This window comes from Loxodonta africana, chromosome 11 (genome assembly GCF_030014295.1).
Source record: "Loxodonta africana isolate mLoxAfr1 chromosome 11, mLoxAfr1.hap2, whole genome shotgun sequence".
Lineage (NCBI taxonomy): Eukaryota > Metazoa > Chordata > Mammalia > Proboscidea > Elephantidae > Loxodonta > Loxodonta africana.
In genome coordinates, this window is record NC_087352.1 from 84,307,764 (window position 1) to 84,335,645 (window position 27,882).

Genomic DNA, 27,882 nt, shown 5'->3' on the forward strand with positions numbered 1-27,882 from the left:
TCCCTCCCGTTGGTATATTCAAGGGCTTTGAGTTCAGCCTTTTTGTGTCAGTAGGGTAGGTACCATCAAGCTGGTTCCAACTCATAGCGACCAAATGTACAGCTGTCACAAAGCAGTAAATTTATCAAGCAAAAAAATGTTCGGAAGAAAAATAAAAGCATTTTTGAAAGATATTTTATTAAAGAAAAGAGGAAGGTATTCTATTACATATTTCCTGAAGCAGTAGCTACTAACACTTTTCATGGAAACTTGAAACTTGAACCATTTCTGAAGGACCAGTGTACTTGTAATTTTATTAATCAGGAAGACTAAATTTGTCCTCAGCTTCTATAGTGTGTTAAGAATAGAAATGTTTACCCAAGAAGAAAGCTAACATGGCATTCTTTGATGCGAATGTAATTTTCACTTGGCAGAGTGTGTATTTATATGGTAGGTCTTTGCTTTTCATTTGTCCACCTAGAATTTTTTTCATCCTTTTGGAAAATGATTTATTTTGTGAAATGCAGGGAGGAGGAAAGAGAAAGGGCTGGGATTTGTGGAACGCGTACTTCATGAACAAAATACTTCCTTATCCTCCCCACAATTCTATTCTCTCCATCTTCACCTCTTCACAATTGATCTTGACATGTTGTAAAACATAGACATCTAAGACATCGTTCCCCTCACAATTTGTCAACAAATGATCATAACTCTAATCTAAAAATATATATGCTCCAATTTTACTTGCAGAAGATTTCATTTTGACCTCTCCTCTCTGAAATGTGGAATAGGGTCGAAGTGCATCATGTCTCAGTATAAAAATCACATTGCTTTCCTAACAGGGTTGCAGGTACTGGGAAGCAGGAGGGAAAGGTTTGCACTGTGAATATCCACAGCCCGTCTTGCCAAAGGATAAATAAAGGGCATTCATTCATCAGCTTTCAAGCTGCCACCCTCTTTTCTTTCCCCCCACCCTCCACCTCCCCCTGAAATTGGGAGGAGGGAGGTTCTGATTATTTTTGCCTATTTCTAGCAGAGCTAGGCATGAACAATTAAATTTAGGGCTTCCCTGTGGTCTGTGAATAACAGTGCACAGTGCTAACCATCAGGGCACAAAGGCAGACAACAAAAAAAAGGCTTTTTTATTTTTTGTTTACCCTTCAGGACACTGTTTACCTTATCACTGAAGGGGAAGTGATCATCTCATCCCTTTTGGAAATTGTCCTGGGTTTATTCTCTAGCTCCAGGTCGCACACTATCCGGTGATAAAGTGGGCATGTCAGCCTGGGGTTAGGGGATTCACACGGGGACCTGCTTCTTTCCCCTCACCCCCGTCCTCTGTGTGTGTGTGTGTTTCCGTCCCTCAGTCTGCCTGTCCCTCTGTCTCAGGTTTTGTGGTCTCGAGTGCACTCTCACTTCCTCATTCTCCTCACACTATCTCATTCCCTTTTCCCTGATTTTTCTGTCAAAGATTTTTTCTTTTTCACTCTTTCAACCAGAATGATTTTTTCCTTTTCTCCATCTCTCTAAATTTACTTCACAGCAGATTGTCTTGTAGTAAATCACCAAAAACCCAAATAGCACTAAAGCATTCTGATACAACATTAGCATTTGCTTAACAAGCACAAGATAAACATTAAACAAAGAACTGCATTTCTTTATTAGAGGCTGCAAGATACATAATCCATGAGCACAAGAAACATGGGACCCAGTGGATATGCAGATGTGTGTTATTTCATTGGCGCTAGGCGGCCTTGTTAGAAAAGGTTTTCATCTGAAGGCTTGGGGGTGGATGGTTGACTGTCCCTGGTGGGGCTGTAACTAGATACAGAGACTGTTGCAAGCTAGGCTGGGCTCCCTGGTGGACGTGCTGATTGGACAGCCTGAGGAAAACTTGGGAAGCATCGGGAAGTGAACTCAATCACCTTAGGGATGATAGGGTAGAACCAGATGAAGGCATTTGACTTCTTTGTAACTCCCACTAAGGACAGATTGCCAGTGCGATCCAGCCTCCATAACTGCAAATCAGGCCCTTTCCCCTATGCCGATTTCATTAGAATGGCCAGCATGGTGCAAGAGGGAAAAAAAAAAAAAGGTTAGACACAGTAATTTTACAGGCAGGCGGGTACAAAAAAAATCTGCATAATTAAGCAGTCAAGGCTGCTAATAGGGGAGTTTATATGCTCTGGGACCAGGCAAGGGCAGCACATATGGATATAGCACTGGATATTAAATCTACGGCGTGCGGACTTACTTCAGGGCCCTCAGAGAAAAGGCTAATTATAGAGAGAGGAATTGTGTTTACTGGTCTGTCTTGGGCAAAGATGGTGAAAGAAGTGCAACCAAGTTTTGCAGTTAGACATGAACAGGCCCTTAATAGAGATATCAAAATATGTGCTTGTGGTTGTTTCCTAGCTAATCAACACAAAATTATAGATTCTGTGGCCACTCCCCAACCCCACCTTACTGACTACAGACAAGACACGTGGAGTCAAGTTTCCTGTATTAAGTGAATGCATAGCATGGAGTTGCACAGAATACGAGTATGTTGATTATTAAATTGCCACAATTTCATCTCGGCTGTGCTCTTTATTATCAATACGTTTTATTTAGCAGTTTAGCCAGCCCTGTTTAAAAATGTCAGTGCTTCTGGGCATAAGCTCAGAGTCAGCATTTAAGTATAAATGGATAATCTGAGTGGAAGTTGCAGTGGGCAGGGGTGAGCCGTTAGAGGAAGGGTGCCTCTTTGTAAGGAGTGCTGATGGGGAATGGACATTAACATTTCATAATGCAGATCAAAGGTAAAGAGAAAACCCAAAGGCCCCTTTGTCAAGGGCCCTTAACGACTGCCTCATACATGAGCTGAGATGATTTCTTCAGATTATTAAAGAGATTCATTTCATATTTGTATGTATGTATGCATAGATGTATGCAAGTACTTATTAATTCCATACAAAGAACAGTTTCTGAAGAGGACTCGATAGTGGGCCATTTGCCCTGGGCTGGATGTGCCAAGGCATGCCTAGGGGGTTCGGGGGACCAGAGCCTTGTGCAGTGTTCGTTTCCAGAGAAGCGGTCTGGCCCTTTTGTCCTTTAGGGAAACTTCCCATGGAAAACAGCAGCCGTCTCCCAATACAGATTTGCGGCTGTGGGCTCAGACCATTTGTGTGCCCCTTCTGCATTCCATTACTTCCCCACAACAAGGAGGGCTGGAGAAGAATCGCACTGCCTTGTCTCAAGATGCACTAAAACCTCGGGCTTATAAAAGTAAACAGCATCTGATCAGCCAGATATTGGGTCAGACTTCCCTGACATCTGTGCTCTTCTTAGAAGCGGGGATTTCAGTGCTAATGAGAGACCCAAGTCTGTGCCCTGGAAAGCTAGAGCTGCAAAGGCTACTGAACAGACAGTTTAGCCCCTTTGAAGGAGGGAAGGCATTGCGTTGGCATACAGGGTGCTGTGCCCCTCCTTCCTGCCTACGCCTTGCTCACCAACTGACCGGTGGTGTCAGTTGTTCTGAGAACAGCTGGTCAGATATTAAAGCAATTGGTGAAGAGAGTAAAGATCTTGAGACTAGAATAATGCAGACACCCAGCGCAGATTTTCCTATTGAATTTTATAAAATGTGTTTTTCCCTTCACAACTGCTAAGTTAATTGAGTTTCAAAATCAGACTAGTCTTCAGAATTATCTTAAAACAGTGGCTTTTAATATTCTATTTCTAGAGGTTACAATGAGGTGTCATTCATGAGAAGAAACTGTTGTTTGGCCACACATTAGTAGGGGGACAGCGTGGTGGAAATGGAATGCAACAGCAGTGAAAGTATTTATGAAGACCACTCTACTTGAGACTTAAAAATGTGAAGTAAAGAAAAATTTGCAGAGAGGACTAAGTAGAGGTCAATACTTGCAAGATGATAACAGCTAAGAGTAAGAATACATGGGATGGGACATGGGTATCGTTTTCTACTTGTCAAGAGAAAATGGAGTTGACCAGAATACCAGCAGATAGTAGGCTCTGCTAGACATGGAGAGATAAGATTGATTTAGATAGAAATAAATATAGGATAAATATATAGATCTTGGCTGAAAGCAGAGAATACCAGAGGGATGTTTGCCTGTGTTTTATTGACTTTGCAAAGGCATTCGACTGTGTTGACCATAACAAATTATGGATAACATTGCAAAGAGTGGGAATTCCAGAATACTTAGTTGTGCTCTTGAGGAACCTATATGTAGACCAAGAGGCAGTCTTTCGAACAGAACGAGGGTATTCCTGCATGGTTTAAAATCAAGAAAGGTGTGCATCAGGGTTGTATCCTTTTATTCAATCTGTATGCGGAAAAAATAATCAGAGAAACTGAATTATATGAAGAATATGGCATCAGGATTGGAGGAAGACTCATTAACAACCTTCAATATGCAAATGGCACAACCTTGCTTGCTGAAAGTAAAGAGCACCTGAAGCACTTAAGGAAGAACATCAAAGACCACAGCCTTCAGTATGGATTGCACCTCAGCATAAAGGAAACAAAAATCCTCACAACTGGACCAATAAGCAACATCATGATAAACAGAGGAAAGATTGAAGTTGTCAAGGATTTCATTTTACTTGGATCCATAATCAACACCCATAGAAGCAGCAGTCAAGAAATCAAAAGATGTATTATTGCATTGGGCAGATCTTCTGCAAAAGACCTCTTTAGAGTGTTCAAAAGCAAAGAGATCGTCTTGATGATTAAGGTGTGTCTGACCCAAGCCGTGGTGTTTTCAATCACCTCATATGCACGTGAAAGCTGGACAATGAATAAGGAAGACCAAAGAAGAATTGATGCATTTGAATTATGGTATTGGCTAAGAATATATTCAGTATTCAGTATGTCATGGACTGCCAGAAGAATGAACAAATCTGTCTTGGAAGAAGTACAGCCAGAATGGCGAGACTTATATCTCACATATTTTGGGCATGTTATCAGGAGGGACCAGTCCCCAGAGAAGGACATTATGCATGGTAAAGTAGAGGGTCAGCAAAAAAGAGGAAGACCCTCAATGAGATGGATTGATACAGTGGCTGCAACAATGGGCTCAAGCGTAACAACAATTGTGAGGATGGCACAAGGCTGGACATTGTTTCCTTCTGTTGTACAAAGTGTGGCTATGAGTTGGAACCGCCTTGATTGCACCTAACAACAACAACAACAATAACAACATTTAGGCTGTAATGGAGAATGTGGTGTCATAGAGTCCTTACGAAGTATCGTAGAAAATCAGAGGAGAAATTAATTCTGCGTGAAGAAGAGAAACTTTGCTAGGAAGTAGGACCTAAGAAATAGCAAATGGGGTGACATTTCTTTTTCATTTAAGCTGTACTACTCTTCTTCATTCCTGAACTAATTTCCATGTCATCTCAACAAATACCTTGACAGAGTAAACATTACCACCCCTGGTTCACACACACACACACACACACACACACACACAAAATTGCACACACAAAATTGGGTTGAGGAAAAGAGGAGGAGGGAGAGAGAAAAAAAAATCAGCAGTGCTGCCGTGGCAGTGCCTTAAGAGGAAGGAGTTTTCAAAAGTGGATAATTTAACAGCATTAACATCTTCTGGGTATTGTTTTAAAGTTTATCTTTACCATATGCCGAGATTTCCCATAAATGTCTGGGTTAAGTTAAAAAACTAACAAAAGGTCTCTGTTGGATTTGCCCAAATAATCCCACATGTCTAGGAACCTGACCAGTGCTGCTCTTGGTCTTGACAGCCCTGCAGTTTCAGGGAGGAGGGGGTCCCCCAAGGCGTGTCCACCTTTTCTGAAGGCCCTCGACTTCTTCAGCCCCACTCCCAGTATTCTGCTGAGTGGCTTCAGTGTTTCTGCCCTTGAAGCACTGCCTCGGTTTTACTGCTCACTTTCTGTGAGGGCCACTCACAGAAGTGACTACAGCGAGGGGAAGGTGGATTCTATGGAACTCTGACCTCCCCTCTGCTTTTGTGTGAACAGGCTGAAACCTGTTCTCCTCTGTCCCTCAGCCTCTGGCTTCCCTTGCCCTTTTCCTGTACGGAGGGGAAGAGGAGAAATATAAAGGAATAAAATCAATAAATGAATTCTTATATTTGATGTAAGAAATTTTAACAAATAGAGTGGGTTGTGGGAGAGCTAACATTTCATGCTTAGCAATAAGAGTTACTAACATATACTGCATACTTACTATAGGCCAGGCAGTGTTTTTCTTGATTGATTCTCACTTCTATAGTGTAGGTACTTTATGTCCTCATTTGATAGATGTTTCAGCTAAAGTTAAATAATATGTGTGTGAGATTACACGGTTGGTTAGCGGCAGGATTAGCATCCCACCCACCATGGAATGATGCCGAAGCCTGAGTTTTTAACTCCACGCTACCTTGTTGCGTGGGAAAAGAGGGTTTGGGGTAATGTCCATGATGATTTTTTATAAATACCATCTCTTTACCCACTATCGTTTAAATAAATTTAAGCCTATGAGTAGAGGTCTATGTTTGCTAATATACTAGTCCTATGACTACCCAAAGGTCTGTCGTGGTTCAGTGGTAGAATTTTCCCATTCCCTGCAGGAAACCCAGGTTCGATTCCCGGCCAGTGTACCTAATGCACAGCCACCATCCGTCAGCGGAGGCGTGCATGTTGCTATGATGCGGACCAAGTTTCTGCAGAGCTTCTACATTAAGATGAACTAGAAAGACAGATTTGGTGATCTACTTCCAAAAATCAGCCAGTAAAAACAGTATGGATCACAACAGTCTGATCCAAAACCCCTCATGGGGATGGCACAGGACCAGGTGGCATTTCGTTTCATTGTGTGTGACTCGACCTCAACTAACAACAACAACTAAGTGCATGTCATGTGTTTCAGGATTTTTTCCTCCTACTGGGCAACCAGTGTAGCTAACTGTGGGAAAAATGACAGATTGCAAAACTGGACTCAGGAGTAATGGTCCTCTTACTATCAGAGCTCAAACTCTCTTTTAGAATAAGCGGATTCTGTTTTTTATAAATTAGAAAGGATTAGCGGTTGACCATTCAGGTTCTGAGTATCACTGGAAATTAATATTTAAGCATTGGGCAAGCAGGCTTAATTGCAGTTGTGACCTGCTTTCTTACATGTTTGGGAGGGTGGAGATGAGAGTGGAGAACACACAGTAGATGCATTTTATTGCCAGAGTGGAGCTTTACAATCGTACCAGGGGACCTTTTGGTAGTGTTTGTAATGTGCTGCTATTGTGATTTAGGAAAGAAAAATGCTACTGCTGGGTTTTATTTTCAACCAATTTTTTTAAACATCAATTAATGCAATCAGATGTAGTACAGGGAAATCTAACTTTTTATTTACATTTCTGGGGGCCAGGGAAGGTTTGTTTGTTTTTGTAAACTCCAAACATTTGAGTTGTACAGTATATGGTTTTCTTGGTATTTTCCAAAACAACTCAGTAAGTTATATTTAACAGTCTATGTGAAACTCCACACGAGGAAGAGAAAACAGCCTTGTAACTGCTACCATTTGCTGGGAAACAAATGATTCTGCCTTATTTCACACAGTTTGAAAATAATTACTTTTTCGGTTTTCAAAAACAGGTTTAGTTAATAAAAATGAATCATATCAATTTTCTCACCCATAACAGGAAAGTTGAAATATGTTATTTCTTTGCGAATTAGTCAGAATCTTGAATGCCAAGTTTTCATGAATTCCAAAATAATAGCCACAAAAATGAGCATCATTACATTTTTGGCTTTAATAAACCCTTTAAAGGACACTAAAATTAAACTGTAAAGATAACCAGAAAATTCCAAGCTGAAAGTATGTTTTTCCGCTTTTTCCACCATTGCTATTCATTGGCTTAGGCAAAACACACGTTATTGGCACAAGTTGCTGGGTGTCCTGTCTTCCCAAGCATAGGGACCATATAAAGTAAGCATTATGGATGATTCCGCTAAAAAAAAAAAAAAAGGTTCCAAATTGAAATGTAATTATTTTCCTTCCAGATAATCTTTTTAGCCCTACCAGCATCTACTCACATGACTTTGAGCAAACCAGTTAAGCTCCCCCAGCTGCTCTTTTCTGAGATTTGAGCTACCTGGACCAATCCTCATTTTTTAGCAGATTAACTGATAATTGAAGTATAGAAACCCACACTTACACACTTTGAGAATTCCAGAGTGCTGTATAGGACCCCTGGTGGTGTCATGGTTAAAGTGCTAGACTGCTAACCAAAAGGCTGGCAGTTCAAACCCACCAGCCTCTCTATGAGAGAAAGATGTGGCAGCCTGCTTCTATAAAGATTTACAGTCTTAGAAGAAACCCTATAGGGCAGTTCTGCTCTGCCTTAATAGGGTCGCTATGAGTCGGAATCGACTTGATGGCAGTGGGTTTGGTTTATATAAATATAAGAAGCTATTATATGTATAATAATTCTCAGGTAGAGATAATGGGGTAAAACTAACCATTGTAATGTCTTAGCAATGATGAGCGCCTCTTTAATGTGGAGCATTCAGACAAGAGGGAAGCATGAGTTCGAATTGTATAGACACTTAATTCATCTTTTTGTGCTTAAAAGTTGCGTTGGCCTGAGCACAAAGCATGATCTTTTGCAGTAAATGAGGTAATATCTAGGCCTAAGCTGATGACTTAAGGCCATGGTGACTACTTTGATTTGGAATTTCCCTGATATTATCACTTTAAGACAGGCTTTGGCTTTTATGTTGTCCCAAATTTTTAATGTTCATTCTAAAAGGGAGATGCCCAGATTCTAAGACCTGTATGTCACTCAGTTGACACTTCCTCTTTCTCATGCTGTTCCTTTTTGAATGGTTTTCCAACTGTATTTTGAGGGCTATGTGTTGGAACTGACTCAATAAAAAAAAATAGAAGGTTTTTTGTTGCTGTTTAGGTAGAGGAAGAATGGACTGCTCGGGCCACAGTGGCAGCCTACCTCCTCCTTAAAATATGTTCTCTCTTAAGGCTATTGTGTTAGTCTTAGTTATATCTAATTTCTCTGAGTTTTTTTTTTTTTTTTTTGAATTAGCTGGGACCAATATTTAAATTAACTTCTTTTCCCATGCCAGGGAAGAAATTTTATTTCATGACTGAGCATTTTTCTCTAAATATAAGAATCTTTGCATGCTCACTTATTGTGGTTTGTCAAAAATATTCCAAAACTCTTTATCCCTATCTGTTCATTCACATTGTGGTAATCTGTATTTTTCTGCTCTTCTTTTAATTGCTAAACTGTGCTGTCTTCAATATTCAGAGAAAAGAGAAGTTTTGTTGCCTGTTCAGATGAGACCATTCATCTCCTGCCTTATCAGTCACTATTCCACAAAATTACATGAAGTACTCAGTTTCCTCCAGATGGTCAAATTTAGAAACTCCTGTGCTAATCTCTGCCTTTAAGAAACCAAATATTGCTCCTGTGTTCAGAAGCAAAGGAAGAGTAGGCCAAGTCATCACCATAGGTCACTTTTATCCTGGATTTTTATGCTTTTTCTTTAACAAGCATGAAACTGATAAATGAGGTAACTATGACTTGTTTTCAGAAACAACGTAAACTTTATAGTTGCGGGTATTGGATTTCTGCTTAGATTGTTTAAGAAAACATTGGAATTCCATGCTGATTATATCACAGATCATACAATGGTAAAACAAAGCCTTTAAATGCGTAAAATATTTAAAACCATTGATAGATATTTTAGTGACATTATTTCAGTAGATTGCCTTTTGCATTAGGAGATTCATTATCAGCCTTCTTTATATTGATACAGTATACAGTATTTAAATTTTTAAAATGGATTTCGAATGAACCAGTTCATGTTTTAGAAAAATTGTCATAAAGATAGGGGATTAAAATTTATTGTACCCAAAGCATCTTTATAATTTGGCATTATAGTCTTAGAAATATTTAATAGCTTTACAGAAGCTAATATAAGGAATTGCTCTCAAAGAAAGAGCTATCTTTTAATTATTATGACTCGTTCTTCATTTAACAAATATATTTATTAACTAATCCATGGCTTTTGTTAGGTCCATTTCATAGTCTTTAGCTTTGATTCTTAACCTAACAAAATACCTGGAGGCATCTACTTCTTCACTATACTTCCAAACTAAGTAAAAATGAGGTGGAAATCTTTGTTACATGAATCTTTTGACTTACTTCCTTCCTCCATGCCTCCATCTCTCCCTCCCTCCTTTCTTCGTTCTTGCCCTCCTTCTGTACCTACCTCCCTGCTTTACTCCCTCCTTCCTTTCTTTCCTTTCTCCCTTCAGTCTTTCCCTCCCTTCTTCCTTTCTTCCCACTGCAGTGAATAATGACTTTCTCACATATGGTGCTCTTGACTGACAAGAGACAGAGCTGAAGGAAATAGAAATGAGTGTGGTTCATTGGTATGCCAGTAACATCTTGCCTTCAACATACAGTGTCTAGATGGTGCTAGTGTATACAGAACGATGCCCAAGAGAGAAAAGCAGGTTAGGAACATATTGAACTAACCTATTTTCCATACATAAGTATGGCGTTACCTTTTTAGTAAGCCACACTCTTAGGAATATGCATGTGGTCCTGGTTTCTTCCCAAATACTATTTAGTACCGTATCAGGGAATGATTCAGGCACTTGAAGAAGTATAGTCAGCCACAGGCAGAATAGAGCAAAGGAATCAGTCTTTGTTTCTGAAGAATTACAATTCCATAAAGGAGACTCAGGCCCAGCCTCCACAGGGTTTTAGGTTACAGTTTAACCAAATCATTGGGTTATGGCCATTGAGAGAAAGTATCAACACCCAGCCATGTCACAAGTTGTATAATCATGTACGTTTCTCTCAGAGTGACAGCTCAGACCAAACTGCGTTACCGAGAATGGTGTTCCTAGTCCCTCTGGAGAATCTGGAGATACGGGGAATTTAACTTTCCATTACCAAATTTTCCAGCAGGTGCTACGTATTAGCTAAGGCTCCATTCCTTTAAAGGGAGAGGAGCACTTTCACAGGGGTAAGAGAACCTTTAATAGTAATTGCTAGGGAAGTAGGGGGTGAGGCAGATTGGAATAAATTTAGGCCTTGGTTCATCAGGGAGGAAAGAGTGACCAGGTGGAATGGAAATATAAACAATTCTTTGCACATTAATGAGAGAAAGAAAATAATGGTCACTAGAAGTCGGAATTGACTCAGTGGCAACGGGTTTGTCTTTATTTATTGGTAACTGACAATGTAAATTATACTTAAGAGGGAAAATGCAATATTTTTTATTGTGAAAATAAGGAGCCCTGGTGGCACAGTGGTTAAAGCACTCAGCTGCTAACCGAAAGGTCAGTAGTTCAAACCCACCAGCAGCTCTTCGAGAGAAAGATGTGGCAGTCTGCTTCTGTAAAGATTTATGGCCTTGGAAACCCTGTGGGGCAGTTCTGCTCTGTCCCATGAGTAGAACTCATAGGTCTCTATGAGTCGGAACCGACTCGACAGTAATGGTGTGTATGTGTGGTGAAAATATACGCAACAAAACATATGCCAACTCAACAATTTGCACATGTATAATTCAGTGACATTGATCACATTCTTCAAGCCGTACAGCCATGCTCACTATCCTTTTCCAAATTATTCCATCACCATTAACATAAAGTCAATGCCCCTGAAGCAAAAACTCCCCCTTTTCCCCTCCTTCTCACCCCTGGTAACCACTAATGATCTTTGGTTTTATATATGTGTTTATTTCATAAAAGTGAGATCATTCAGTATTTGTCCTTTTGTGACTAATTCCACTCAGCATAATGTTTTTGAGGTTCCTCCATGCTGTGGCATGCATCATGACTTCATTTCTCTTTGTGGTGGAGTAGCATTCCATTGTGTATATAACACATATTGTTTATCCATACATCTGTTGATGGACATTCCAATTGTTTCCACATTTTAGCCATTGCGAAAAGTGCTGCAATGAATAGCGGATGTACAAGAACACAGTTTTTTTAAGTGAAGTATTGGTGGAACAATGTAGCATTGGATTCAGGAAGTCTGAATTCTGGTACTAACCATGACCAAAATGCTTTGCAGTCATGGACATGTCAGGTATTTCTGGTCTCAATTTTCTCATCTCTTAAATACCCATTGTTGTTGAGTCAGTTTTACTTTGTCCTGTGGGACAAAGTAAAACTGCCCCATCGAGTTTTCAAGAAGCGGCTGGTGAATTTGAACTGCGGACCTTTTGGTCAGCAGCCAAGCTCTTAACCACAGCACCACAAGAGTTCTTTTCATAAATAAGTCCGTAGTTAGATTGTATCCAACGTCCCTTGTAACCTTTATCTAACATCCCAGCCCTTAGCCAAATATATAAGGTTTAGTCTTGCTTTTTTCCTATACTTACCTAGTTTTTTTTTTTTCCTAGTTTATTGCTTCTCTTCCATTTTACATGAAAAAGCAAAATGTTCTGGGATCTTTGAAAAGACATGAGCCAACAAATACAGTTTTGTGAGGTATTTATTATAATATTCCTTAGTAAAAGGATAATGCCAAATAGTGGTCAGCCAACTCTCCAATGCCTTTACAATCATGTTTCCCATATCACGTTTCAGTTTTCTTGGAGCGTGGGGAGTGTTATTGTTTTTGGAGGGATGTTAATCACCTTATAGTAGTTTTATGTCATCTTCTATTTTTCTTCAAGCACAAAAGCTTCACCCAAAATACGGTCTGGAAGAAGATACTCACACAATGTAGATTTATTTTTATTTTAAGTGTGTTGTTGCAGTTTTTTCCTTTGCTGATGTATTTTGACACCTTATAGTTGTAACCTACTGTTCTCCTTAATTGCTTATTGTTATTAATTATGTAGTGGTAACTTAGTTGGCTGCTTGAGCTACTTGGCTCTAAAGAAATTCATTTATCATTATTGCCATTGGAGCTGTAGAAAATTGCCAGCATTCTGTCTAGAGATGAATGTTTTCAAGCTCACATCCAGTAAAATTTGGAACAGGGGTCAAATCCTTAAGCATTTTCTGTCCACTGCTACCCTTTCCTCCTTCTAGTCTGCTTTGACTACCTTCCTTTTCTCTCATCTTTTGTTTCCAGTCCCTGATTTGCTGCCTTTTTGGTGAAGTTTATATATTGTTCTCACCACTCCTATTCAGTTGCTTGTCCAAATAATACCCTTTCTTTTCTCCTCATAGCCATAACTGTAAATTTTCTTAGAATTTCTTCGTAATGAGAATAACATTCTTGCCTCTACAGCTTACACATTTTATGACCTCACATTTCGTTTTAAATCATTAATGCTGGTTGGGCATTTCCTTCATTTCAGTGATCACTTCCATTATGCCCCGGGAGTAGCGACACACCCCTTCTGCTCACACTGTAAATAATCAGATGTATTCATTGTCCCAAATTGGGAAACTGCCAGTATATCAGACGAATGAAGGAATGAGTGGTTATGTACATATGCAGCCATAGGGGTATGTACTTGCACCCACCCGGCTATTTACCAGTATCTGTAGTTTCTTTGCATCTGGGCTTCATTTAGAATGCGTGACCCCACAGCTGCATGCACCACCGAACTGCCAGGCCAGAGCGCTCCTCTGCCTTCTGGCAGCATGACATTAAATTCACACTAGTTAAGCCAACTTAAATTGAGCCTCCGTGAACCTTCCTAAATAAAACTAGTGGCCTTAATTACAATCAGGCAATTTAAAGGTTATGGAGCTCTAACTAGTACTGTAGTATATCACTTTAATAATGCACAGGAAAATTTCTCCAAGGGGTGGGCATCATCTGATTAGAAAAATTCAAGTTTCAAAGCACATTTCCAGTAAATTGTTTTTAGAAATCTTAAATTGCATTTATTGTGCCATTACCTTTTTTTTTATTCTTCAAGGCCAAGTTTCTAAGGTCACACCAATACAATAATAAAAATGTGGCTCATTTGCGAATACCATGCAGTATTGTGACTTTTTTGCATTGCTGCTGAGCTGTTTTCTTAGTCTTGCCACAGACAAAATAAGAAGGAGCAGGATAAAGTCCTCTGGAAATCTGAGAGATTCCAGCACCCTTTATACCCTCCTGCCACATTGCATTTATTGCTTGTGCTTCAGTAGCGAACCCTGATTCTCAACACCACGATTCAGGAGAGAAGATGTCATATTTGCAATAAGTAATCAATAATATAAGTGCCTTAGAAAGATAATTAGCTTTGGAAATGCCCAAGTAGTTTCTTGTCTTATACCTGTGGGCACCTAAAACCCCATGGTTGTTAAGGTCCATAACATTTACAGAAGCTACTGAACCTTACTCAATTTCTTTTGTTTGTTTGATTTGTGGGTTTTTATTTTATTTGGGGAGGGGGGGTATTTAATCATTAGCAGTAGCAAGCTGTGCTTTTTAGCAAGGATAAACAGCTTTTCAGTGTTTGGAGACTTTCTCCTTCAGATAACTAGTGGCTTTATGCCAAGAAGAAGAAGAAAAGAAAAAGAAGAAAAGGCCTTGACCCTTGCTGTAAACTCAACACAGCAACATGCACACATACCTGACGAGAACTTGTTTAGTCCGTGGCCCGTGTTGCTGGCCCTCCACTGTGCAGAATTAATACTGTTTTTTTTTTTTTTTTATTGCCCTGTCGCCGTGCTCAAAGATGTTCTCCAGATAGACTTAACTTTAAAGCAGGTTACATTTAGTTTATGCTGCATGAACTAGCCTCTTTCGATTTTACCAATTTGTGTTTTTTTTTTGTACAGTACTCGAAGGTAAATATACCTGTACTTCCACCAGTGCCAGAAGTCCCAGATGTGAGGGCATTACTAGTAGGTATTTCATATCAAACAAGAGACATTTTCAGCAAAGACTGTAATAAATGCATACATATGATTTAAACAATTAGTTAAAAAGAATGGTGTGCTGTAATATAAAGAACTCATAACTATTAATAAAAATCATTTAGAGCACAAACTATGGGTCATGGATATATGCTATAGAGACTTTTCTATGACTTGGACAAACAGAAGGCAAAGATCCCATCTTTTATATGGTACTTTTCCTCTATTTCAGATTTAAAATGCATAATAACCATTTTTCCTCTTGAAATAAGGGATAAGTTTTGACTCGTCAGTTTCAGGCCAGAGTTGGCATATGAGACTACTGCTTTGTTAATGTTTTATTTGACAGAGCATTTTGATCTTATTTTAGCAAATAATGAAGCCAAACGTTATAAGGTAAATTTGGCTAGTCTATTATGTCAGATGCATAGGGTGTGATGTATGAGGAAGTAGAGCAAACTTTTGAAACTCGGTTGATAAACAATTAATATTGTTTTGGTGTTAGTCTCGATATTTCATTTTGATGAAATTAGATGTAGGACTAGCTAAGTAGATATTTCCCATAAATCTGTAATACATATTTATCAAGTCCCACCTATGAGCCATGTACTGTTCTTGGTACTTGGAGGACATCAGTGAGCAAAAACAGACAAATACCCTTGCCCTTGTGTAACCTGCATTCTAGCAAGAATTGGTGAATGACCTCATACCTACAAAAAAAACCCACTGCTGTCGAGTTGATTCTGACTCATAGCAATCCTATAGGATGGAGTAGAACTGCCCTATAGGATTTCCAAGGCTGTAAATCTTTACAAAAGCAGACTGCCACATCTTTCTCCTGTGGAGTGCTTTAACCACTGCACCACCAGAGCTCCTTAGGTCTCCAGGCCCTCTTGGTATTCAGATGCTTTGTGCTGCAACCCGCCCCTCTTAAATAGGCATCAACTGAGATGCACTACTGAACTGGAAACATGCTATTTCCAATCATATTCTACGTCTAATTTATTATGCAACATGGAAGTAAATTTTTAATACTCATCTTTGTGTGCTTAGAAAGTTTCTGTTAAGGCAGCAAAACAGCACCAGTAAAGATTATGTGGTGAAAATTTTTTTCCAAAGAAAAAGGTTTCGTTTCATGTATTCAAGTGAGTATAAACGAGAGGACAGTAGACCGTTCAGGTAAACTGGAATGCTTTCTATGGAGTCCAGTGGCCGATACTGAAGTCAAAGGTTTATACACTAAGCTAATGTTTCGAAAGCGTCTCTAATTCCTAAATCAACTTAGAGAAATGTATTTCAGCTGTAGTTGGTCTTGCTTCTCACCCCAACCCCTTTCCTCACTCTTGCCTTTTTCAGGGCTTACCATATTTTTTACTAAGAAACATGAACTACCTTCTTTTTTTTTCTTTGTTAAAAGGTGTGGGGTTTTGGTGGGGATGGGAGAGGAGGATTTTTTTTTTTTTTTTAATAAAAACATTTGTTGCCAAACTTTTCATCTTTCAAACTATTTGCCAACATCAAATAGTTCCTCTGAGATTCTGAAAGTAGAAAAGAAGGGAAGAAGAACTGGAAGTATCAGCATATTGGTCAGGTTCGAGGGGCATCTTGTGTCTATATGCTTATCCCTTTTCCCCACTTGTGCCAACATGTCTCTGCTGAGTTCCCATAGTTGGAGAGAAGCCACTCTTTGGTGGGTTGTTTGTTTTATTGCTTATTGTTCAAACATTCCAATATTTTCTCCTCCCAGACCCAGTAAAAAAAAAAAAAACAGTGATGAGAATAATAAGTACTGCACACAACTGATAATAATAGCCAAGGAATTGGACAATATTGCATCTCAGATCATCTGAAATCCCACTGACTGACTCTCCCATCCCTACCCACCTGGACCTCCTGCTAGTTTCCAAGCTGCTGATGTTTATGAGGCTCTAGGCAGCCCCTGGGCTCTTTAAAATCTGCTGGGTACAATGCAGCCTCCCCCAGTTGAATCATTTCCTGCTCCAGCCCTGCTGATAATGAGTTCAAGACAGGAAATAACAGTGTCAATATCAGTGAGTTTGCTTATAAAGTCCAAAAGCATAGTAGCCTTTAGACTGTTGGCCAAAAACAGGTAGTAACTGAGTTAAATGCAGACTTACACCTTGTTAGGTCTCCCTGAAATAGTTCTGGCTGAGACCCCCCAAAGACCCTGGAATGTATATCATTTTGCTTTTCTTGAGAACCGTAAGGGTTGGGTACTTTGTGCACGGATAGTCAAAGGTTAGGTAGCTGGTGCTCCCTTCCCCTTCATATTCCAGGTACCCTCTCTCTCTTATTGTGAGAGTCTTATGCTAGTCTCATGTTCCTCCCTCATGTGGCACAGAAATATTGACAGTGGCAGACATTCCAATGTTGCCAGCGAGAAAATGCCAAAAAGGTACCAGTGTCAGCCTTCAGGCAACATTCATTTTCCTGCCAAAGTGTTCAAAAGAATAAGGACAGAACTTTTTAAATGGTGTGGGGGGAGTGGGGGGAAGGCTTACACAATATTTACTACTCTGAAATTCTTCCTTACATTGGGGGCTTAATGAATAATCTAGTGGCAGACTTTGAAGCCTAAGTAATATTCTCCGTTGCCAAATTAGCACCTCAGTGTGTTTATGTTAGTTGTGAAATATGTGCAGTATATAATACAACAAATTATAGTGGCCTGAGTGCTCTGGACCTAGAAAGAATTTGATGGCTGTGTGCGTGGCAAATTAGTTACGGTTTGCCTATTTTTCTACTCCTGGCTTCTGGGGCGAGCCAACGTAGCCGAGGGGTGAGTTTTGTCATGTATGGCTTTTCTTTGTTACTCCTCAGACCCCTAGCTTATAAATGTGTGCTTGGAAATTAACTCAGGGAAGAGGAGAAGCAAAGTAAAGCCAAGGGGGGCTGGGAATTGGTTTAGGGCATAGTTTTCTTGGACTTAAATATATATATACATATATATATATATATATATATGTAAGGATACAGTGGTACACTTTCAAACTGGAAAAATTACAACTGCAGGGCATTTGATTCTCTGCCTGGATTCTGAGGGCAGAGTTTACTCCCACTCAGATCGGAGCTTTTAAGTATGGCCCCTGCCACGTGATGATTTACCAGGAGGGGTTTATATCTTTGGACTTTAGCCTATAGATTTATGTAGTGGAAGAGGCTGAAGGACCCTTCTGGCCAGTCTCGAGGGTAAATGAGAGAAGGAGCTCTACTTATAAACCGTTACAAATTGGTCCTCAGTAATGGCTGGAGTGTTGATCGGACGATAGAAGGGGGCCCCCAGTGATTCCTGGGATAACAGCTGTGTGTAAGTCAACCACTGAACATTTGCTTGTAGCTGCTCTAGATTTTTGTTTTTATTGAAGGAAAAGGAGTATAAACATGGGACACACAGTCTGGAGGCTGCTTAAAGGGTTTCTCTTGTTTAAAGCTTATATTGAAATGTCAGTGTCTCGTGTTAAACTAACAGTTACCGTGTTGGAGCTCATAATGTGTGTTGTGCTTGAGCATCCAAATGGTAACTGTTATTTTGTCTGTTATAAAACTAGCTGATTAATAATTATGTAGGTCCTGGTTTTATAAATTGGAGAAACAGAAATTACCATTTCCCCTTTGAACTGGCCTTAGATAAGCAGATTTTATTCATAGAGCACAAAGTTTCATAAATGATTATCACGTTTCCTACTAAGGTAATAGGGTTGTACGGCAATTATGTATTCAGACTCCCTCCTTTGAATCATTTAATACTGGAGTAAATATTTACGTTAGCATCAGTCTTTTTTATGTAGACTTGATTCCTGTTTACATTTATGTTCACACTTGTTAGCTAAATGAAGATTAACAAATGGAAATTATTTTAGCTGAAGTTTCTATACATGTGTAGCTATTTTTCAATTATGTCCAAACTATCTTTTGTCATGACTTAAAGTGGCTGACCAGGACAGGAAGTTGCTGGCCTCCAGCATGTGCTGGGCGGTAGGCTTTCCTTTTGCCTGTTCTGACATTGACCTGCAATGTGGAATGTGTGAACAGCAGTAAGGGGTTTTCTGCTTGATCTGGAAAGATACAGGCTTATACTGAAAGCTCTCTAGCCTCCTCAGTGAACATACTCATTGGCTGGCTAACATTTCTTTCTTCCTTTCCTTGTGCTAATCTCTGTTTTCACACCTAGTTAGCTAGAATACCTTTAAGTCTAATGTTCGGAACTGGCGGTTTTTGTACACCTTAATATTCCTTATCTCCTTTCTAACTTTGGCAATGAGAATTTCAGTGTAATCAACCTTTATTAGTAGACCATAGAAGGGGTGGTTTTTTATTTTGTTTTAATTTCACAAAGTAATCTACAAGGACAAATTATGCTCAGTGGAGAAGATCTGGAGAATATACGTCAGCAAAACAAGGAAGAAAAACCTAAAGTCTCATCCATAGATTCCCATCTATGACACTTAACGAAAAATAGGGCAACACTAGCCTATTATAGCCTTAATGGAATATTGTGATGCTTCTTAAATCAATCGACTCAGAATCTGTTTTTACTAAATGAGTCAGAATGTATTATCCAATTACTGTCAGCTGCTACCTTTCTGGAGCACAGAACCTGGTTATTTTGATTGGGTGTTTTAAGCTTCTTTGGCACCTTTAGGAAAAAAGCAGGGAGGGACAAAGTGGAAGGTATGACTTTATGGGCAAAATCCTGAGTCTAAACCTTAGGTTCACCTGAAACGGCAGGTGTTGATACTGTCACCTCATGAACGTCAGGTTTAAACTGAAACCACAGTTATCCTTTCTTAGTCTTTACTACTCATACCAGACAGTGAAAAAACAGGAAACTCACTTGTGAAAGGAAAAGGGTTTGGCTCATCCAGGTACCCCAGTACTAAGGATTTTTAGAAAATCTTTGAAAACTAATACACTACTTTTAACCACAAAAGGTAAATATAGAACATGTAAGACCAGGATTATACAGAGACTACAAAAAAGGACAAACTTTTAAAATTCTTACTCTAAGTAATTAGTTTGATTAGCTTTCCTTTACTACCTGCTTCTCCTTCCCTTCTTCAATTAAAAATAATACAAAATGTGTTATATTAACCAGTTGTCCGAATGTTTTGGGCCCCTGAGGTCTTTTATTTTTTATACATTTGACCCTGGGACAATATACAAGCACTGAGAATGGGGCAAGGGAGTAGGGAAATAAAGAAAGGTGAGAGAAGTGGGTGGGTATGCTCACTGCCTAGCTTGGGGTAAACCGGCCTTTGCTTCTCTATCTTTTGCTGTGTAACAATTTAGATATGTTTTCTCTTCTACTCAGATAACTAGGAGATCAGTTTATTGGTAAAGACCTCACTGGGTAACTTACAAATGAAAGCCAGGTAGAATTTCCGACATTTTTTTCAATATTTTAATGTGCTTTGTAAACTGTTAAGAGTTCTGAAAATACTGGATGTGATTGTTATTATTATTACCATCACTTAGTGCCTTCACAAATAAAGAGTAGAAATAAAAATTTTTTTTTTTATTTCTTAGCTAGTTAAAAATAAGCCTATACTAATAATGTACAGATACCCTTGTATCACCTTTTTATGAATTCACTTGACGAAATTTGGATTCTTTAACATTTCGGAATGGAATTTCTCTGTTCTTTGGAAAGAAAATAAATTGATGAGGACACTCTTGCAATCGTATTGTTGTTAGGTACCATCGAGGCAGTTCTGACTCATGGGGTCCCTATGTACAATAGAACGAAACACTGTGTCCAGTGCTGCACCATTCTCAAATCATTGCTATGCTGGAGCCCATTGTTGTAGTCATATACATATATCCTACTTATTTTCCTGTCTGTTATTTTTCCAAACAGGGTACTCATAGTCAAGAAAAGATGAAGTTACATTAAAGAGCAGCCTAACTTACGTGATTCAGCTTATGTGTTGTAACTGTCGATCATTGTCTCCAAGAAAACCTGCCAGATCTGTACATTATTTCAAAAACAGTGCAGATTTAAGAATTCAAGAACAAACGTTTATCTCCTCACACCCACAGACCACATCTTGGTTCTTATGCAAAACAAATGTAATTTAAAACGAGATTAGAACTCTTAGTTACCATCCTTACTTCCCAAGATAAAGGTGTGCAGCATTGAGGACATAAAAAAATTCGACAGGTATTTCTGATGATTAACTTGCTGACCCAATTCTCTCTAATAAGTGGTGTTTCTTACATTTCTTAATGTCTACAATTTGGAAATTTTTGGTGACTATAGGATTAAAATAAAAAGAAAGATGAAAAACCCTTGATCTTACATAATCCCTAAAGCTTTTTGTATAACCCCTTGTCATGTCAGTATGTACAATTAAACCCCCTCTTACATAATTATAATCAAGGAATTTACCGTGCCACCCAAATACAGAGTAGGTTTTTATCTCTTGTGAAATGTAGACAGTACTGGGTGGCTTAATTAGTGCTTTGTTACTCTTTTTACAAATTCCAATCCTCTGCTTCTAAAGACTCATACTTGTGTGAGAAGAAAGATTAGGAATACAAATAGAGTGATTTTACCCCTAGTTAGCTAATAATAATTCACTTTGTAATTGGGCCTTTGTGTTGCCAGCGATACCAACTGGTGAACAACTTACACATGCATGTTTTCTTTGAATGAAGGGAAATAACTGTGGAGTATAGACTTGTTACACCCACGGTGTGGATTTGTCTTTTATTCCTTAGACATAGATGTTCCATAGATGTTCCTTAGCAGCATTTTCCATCGTTGTTAATAAAAAAAAAATAAGAGAGGAGAAAATATAACTTCATAACAAGCCAGGTTAAATTGCAGCCTCTTACCCCTTACTCTTCCTAATAAGTGCTCTTGGGAGTAGCTGGTATATGCCGTAGCATATTTGTTAAGATCATGAACCCTGGAGCCAGACAGCCTGGGTTCGAATTCATATGACCTGGGCTTATGTTCTGGCTCTACCAATTATTAGCTGTTGTGACTCAGAGCAAAGTTAATTAAACTCTCTGGGCCTCATTGGCAATAATAGTAGTACCTACTTCATAGGGTTGTTGTGACATTAAATGAATTAGTATCTGTAAATATTTAGAACAACAGAGCCTGAAACACAATAGGCACTACAGGAGTGGCAGGTAGGCTGTTTAGCTAATATCTTTTGTTACTTACAATGGCAAGTTGAAACAAATTAGAACAATCCTTAAATTTTAAATTTCAGAAACATTTCAATGAGAATAAAAGCAACATCAAAATAACTGTCATACAAAATCTTTATATAGCAGTTGTTATTACATCAACACATTTTTCTATCATTTTGTTCCTAAGATATTAAAGGAAAATCTAGTATTAGTCAAAAGTGATCCTGGAGCTCGTAAAAGTGCATTTGGAGAAAGACATAGTCTGGATCAGGGGGAGATATTGAAACTGTCTTACAAAGTAAAGGTAGCAATAATCTAGGAAAAATATGGGGTACTAGTACTAGGAGTACCAAACAGAAAAGAACATTTATAAAGTAGTATGGAAACCCTGGCAGCATAGTGGTTAAGTGTTATGGCTGCTAACCAAAAGAACAACAGTTCAAATGCACCAGGTGCTCCTTGGAAACCCTTTGGCGCAATTCCACTCTGTCCTAAAGGGTTGCTATGAGTCAGTTGACTCGACGGCAATGGGTTTTTTTTTTTTTAATAACTGTTAATAATACTTCAAATAATACTTCAAAATTGTCAAAAAAATCCAGGAAATAGGGAGGAAAAGTCTGTGTCAATGGGAATAACGTTGAAAACCTTATGATTAGAGATAGAACCTTCTAGATAAACCAGAGGAGAGACACACTGAGGAAGAAGCTGCAGAAGTAGCATTGACATAGAGAAAACGAAATGTCAACTTTTCTGTAGTTCCTTTATTTCAGACTTTGAAAATACACCTTGCCTTAAATCATGATAATTAGTGAAAAGGAGATGCCTCATTATTGCTATACCAAGAATATTTTAAAAGCGTAATAAAACGTATTAGCCCTAAGATAAAATCTGACTTCTGCTTATCTTTGGAGTTTAAATTCCAAAAATGTTTTTAATTGATATGAATTCATAAATAATGTGAAATAACCAGAGACCATATGCACTACTACATATTTATATTAGTTGATGGAAATAGTTTAATGGAGGCTGTTATAGTGAACTCAGTAGTCTGTTAAAGATGTGGTTGGTTTCAACGTTTTTATTCATGCGTTTTCCTTAACAGATGAAGGACTGAACCATGAATGCAAGCTCTGCAGCCAAACCTTTGATTCCCCTGCCAAACTCCAGTGCCACCTGATAGAGCACAGCTTCGAAGGAATGGGAGGAACCTTCAAGTGTCCAGTCTGCTTCACAGGTAGGAAGATCATTTCAGGAAAACTTTGGAGAATTTAATGGCCACATCATGTCTTTCCTACCAGAGTATACTTCCCAGTGCTGTGGCCTTTTACAGATATGACTTTAGTTCAATTTGGGGGAAGATGTTTGATTTCTGCTTATTAGCGTTATTGATTACAGACTACTTAAAGGCTCAAATGGACAGGAAGGTTTACTGTCAGGATGGACAAATGGCATTTCAAGTTCTCCAGAAGTTTGCACTTTTCCATTTGAAAAAGGACATCATGTGTTGTTCACTTTTTTCCTCTTGATGTTAAAAGGTTACCCAGGCTAAGGCTGCCTGCACAAAGCTGCTTTTTAATCACAAGACGTTCAACAAAAAGTGCCGTGTTGTGAGCACATGTCTGTTATCTAAGCATGGGGAATGTCATAGCATTTCCCCCTAAAAAATAAAAAGATACTACGAAAACGCTCCCAAAATTCATTGAACTACAAAGTAGATTGGAGACACAGATGAGGTGAGGCATTTATTTCTCTGAAATTAGATTTTTAAAGTCAAAGTTGATACAGATTTACATTTTGAAGAAAATGGCTTTCATGAGATATTTACAGCATTACAATTTTTAGCAGCAAAAAAAAAAAGGTAAATCAGAAACTATGATTCGAAGCCCATGGGGTTGAAATATGACCACACAGATTTTTGGTACTTTCCCAACAATGACAGTTGTTCTGGAAAATCCTTTGTGATTATTTTGCATGTATCTTAGACTCAGTAGACAAAGCCCCTCCAGGCTATTTTTCCTTCATATTTGTCAGAGGGGGATAAGTTACACACACACATACATATATATATGTATCTTTCTCAAAATTGACTTGTTTGCAGAGCAAAATTTCAAGCATTGATTATTAACCTTTACTGTATTTAGCCTATAGATTTCTATTCCATAATAAAATAAAAAGAAAGGGGCCATGTTCGTTGCACAAATAGCAGAACTAGCACCTAAGTGTGCAGGTGGAGCTGCGTTCAACATTTGCTTCTTAAACTCCTTAGTTCAATAATTCCATCAGCCACTTCTTTTTCCTTTGGAACTATTTTTTATTCTTCCAGATTTATATCTAAAAAAACGTAGTAATGTTTTTACCATATGTTAAATGTCCTTTGTATCTTAAGACACAAAGAGTTGAGAGTGTGGGTTCTTTATAAAAGCTCATAATAGATCAGTCTTCACCAAGGAGGACTAGGTCGTAGGTCACCTCATGACCAAAATCCCTAATAAAATAGTTCTTTCTTATTGGAGCCAGAAGTCTCAGAAAGTGGTGTTAAGTTATACGGAGATGAGCTGCGGATCTATACGGAAACCCCGTTTCTTTTTGCCAATATGGGTAAAGAGACAAAAACGCATTAACCGTGAGCAGCCTGCATTTTCTCTGCAGACAGACTTGAATTGTTTTAGTGTACCTTGAAGTAATTTTAGAAATAACAATTAAAAAAAAAAAAAAGAAAAAACCTTCCAATATAAAGCATGTTATGTGGAAGAGGAAACCTGAGCAGTTTTTTAAGGTAATGAGAAATGTGATTAAAATGTATGAATCACCAGAACAATATTCTAATATTTTAGGTTGGCTGGCAATTAGAATAATTTTAATGATTAGAGCGGAGTCAAAGTCAAATGCCAACATCTTTAATAAATCCTTTCCCTGCCTATACAGATTAATATTGTAGATGCAAACTTTTTTAGGTCACAGTGCACCAGGCATCCATCAGAAGTCAGTTCTGCCAACCCAAACACTGCCTCTGGCATCTACAATTTAATTATTAATAGTATGTCTCCTAGGTAAACTGTTACACAGTCTTAGGGCCTTGTTTTGTAGTCATTAAAATTGAACATGTTTATATTATTGAAACCCTTGCATTCAGTGTGTAGGCTGAGTTGATCTTAAAGTATCCAAAGAGAATTTACCTGCCGTTCTGTTTCACATTTATAGACAGTGCCCCAGAGTAGCTGTGGGATATAATTTTTAGCATTAACACATTTAAATAGAGAACTGTTTGCTAGCTATAACTTTAGGCGAATACAATAAACAGGGTTTTGGCATCTATAATTTCTTAACCTGTGGGTTGCTGAGAAATAAGACTCATTTCAGTTCAGACAGTGCTATGCATTTGACAATTTTCGGCTTTATTTTTAAAAGATTTATAGGGAGCAGGGCCTCTGTAAACCTTTACTTTGGAGCTGTTTGTGTTGAATTAGGGGCTTGGTAGAGCGCATCTTAACAAAAGCCAGAGACCCAACCACGAGCAAATGTGGACTTAGCTCTCCCCAGGTCCCTGGCAGCAGTCGTACCCAGGAGGCGTGCCATTCAGCCCGCTCTGTCTGTTTATGGGGAGTCATTGACTAAGGGCATTTCAGAAACAAAATAACCCAAAGCCCACCATTTTTTTATCGTTTCAGTATTTGTTCAAGCAAACAAGTTGCAGCAGCATATTTTCTCTGCCCATGGACAAGAAGACAAGATCTATGATTGTACACAATGTCCTCAGAAGTTTTTCTTCCAAACAGAGCTGCAGGTACTGTCCCCTTGAGGAGGACTGGGATTGAACTCTGTTGCTGTTCTTATAGGAAACAAAGGCATTTTGAATCTGGATTCATGGTATCACTCACCCTGGGCCACCATGATGCTTTGTGTGTATTGGGGCAAAGGGAAAATTAGAGGCTGGATTAACAGACTCCAAAGTAATTTTGCCTCTGGCTGCTGTCAATCATAAAAAGAAGTAGAACAACCCTGGTAATTGGACCTTCTGACCCAGAGTGATAGACTTAGGGGTCAGGTTTATTGGACTGTGGGATCAGACACCTCGCTTGCCACGGCCCATCCTCCCAAATCCTGTTTTATTCATGTTCTGTTCCCACTGGGTTCCATGCTGGATGGATGTCCAGGTTATTGTTGTCCTGAGGGGCTTAAAATTGGAAGGGAGAAGGGAAGAGAAGAAAGCTACATTCTTGTCCAATATGTGTTTCTTACATTTAATAGAATAGAATAATTACAACTTAGCAACAGCCTTGTAATTGGTAATGTTGATGCCCAAAGACGTTGGTTTTAGTCTTGAGCATCCTATTTGCTAGATCTGTGACCTTGGACTGGTCCATACCATCTCTGAACCTCAGAGATGAAGAAGTAATAAACTTAAAATGTTACCTGGTTGTTGTAAGGAGAAAATGAAATAATGGGTGTGAATATAAGATACAAATTTAATATAATTGTTTGGCTATTGTAACTATTCTCAACAGTAGACAAGTAGTTAATTTATGAGTCAGAGACCTGGATTCTATTCTAAAAATGTCACCTACAGAAAAAAGAAAATGCCTTTTTTTTTTCTGTTATTTCATCTGAAAAATGGGTATAACAGCTTGTCCTCATTTTTCTGATGGAATGATTTAAATGATGTTGGTGTCCTTGAGGAGAATGCATTTGGATTCAAAATTATTTTCTTATTTTGAGCATTATTGTTAACAATAAAGTTATTTAGTCTAAAACAGGGGGGTTTTTTCTAATTATTTTTTGCATTGAACCCTCCAAACAACTAAAAAGACTAAGCAACTCAGATCCCAACCCACCGCTCAGTCTTCCAACCCACCGTGTGGGCCCTGGAGCAGCTTTGTGTTCTTGACCTCTGGTAAAACCAGATTTATGTGAATTTTGTGGCTACACAGTGATCATTCTATAAGTGAGCAAATGGCAAGTTAAAGAGATGAAATAAAAAGTATTTTTAATAGTTATAATGTGTCAGTGGACCAGAATTAGGACAGTTGCTTTCTTACTTTTTTTAATCACTTCTAAAAAGAATTCCATGTTGTCACATTGTTTGCAAATTGGATGTAGGAGATAGGCCAAGTTAAACTATTGTTTAAAAGCACGTCTTTTTATATAATCTAAATTTATGTTTAAAAAATATATATTCTTATTGGAGTAGGTATCAAAAATTAGGTCATTTTGGTGTTTATGAATCTGTAAAGGATTGGCTAATACACCTAATGATACTGTTAATTAGTATATAAATTGCCAAACAATTTTAATATAAAATTATTGTTTAGCAGTTGGTAAACAGAATTAGATAATAGTTTAAAATCAAAGGTGTAGAGATTCTGTAACAACTGACTTCTGTTTAATATTCTTGAAAAAACTTTGCCACAAAGTGCCATTTTGTACTGTGTTGTTGTTGTTAGGCGCCGTCATGTCAGTTGCGACTCATAGCGACCCAATAGAACAGAGTAGAACTGCCCCATAGGGTTTCCAAGGAGCAGCTGGTGGATTTGTACTGCTGGCCTTTTGGTTAGCAGCCAAGCTCTTAACCACTATACCACCCGGGCTCCTTGTACTGTGTTAGAATCTACTACTACTAATTGTACTGTATTAGTAGATTCTAAGTCAACTAAATTGATGGTACCTTCAGTGTCTTTCTGTAAAAGAGCCAGCAGGCAGTGGTGGCCTGTGCCTCATTGAGGAGTACCCCGAATAAAGCAATTAAACACATTCTTCAGGACCCCAGGTTTTTGTTAGATATATTTTAGGGTCTCACAGAACATAGACTCCTCACTCTTTTTCAGTTAGTATAGAGCAGTGATGCTCAAACTCTTTGATATCCAGACACATTTACACTCATAGAAATTATTGAGGACTGCAAAAGGTTTGGTTTATGTGGTTAT

General features: G+C 38.6%; 1 protein-coding gene across 6 annotated transcripts in view; it reads left to right on the plus strand.

Annotated features, from left to right (window-relative positions):
- Positions 1-27,882, plus strand: part of ZNF521 (zinc finger protein 521) — a 297,172-nt gene that overhangs the window by 240,893 nt on the left and 28,397 nt on the right. For 3 of the 6 annotated variants that reach the window (XM_064294636.1, XM_064294633.1, XM_064294632.1), the window contains 3 exons: positions 14,720-14,785; positions 23,064-23,195; positions 25,630-25,745. In XM_064294636.1, the coding sequence (XP_064150706.1) occupies positions 14,720-14,785; positions 23,064-23,195; positions 25,630-25,745 (314 nt within the window). The remainder of the gene's footprint in view (positions 1-14,719; positions 14,786-23,063; positions 23,196-25,629; positions 25,746-27,882) is intronic. The other 3 variants (XM_064294637.1, XM_064294634.1, XM_064294635.1) reach the window with 1 other exon arrangement.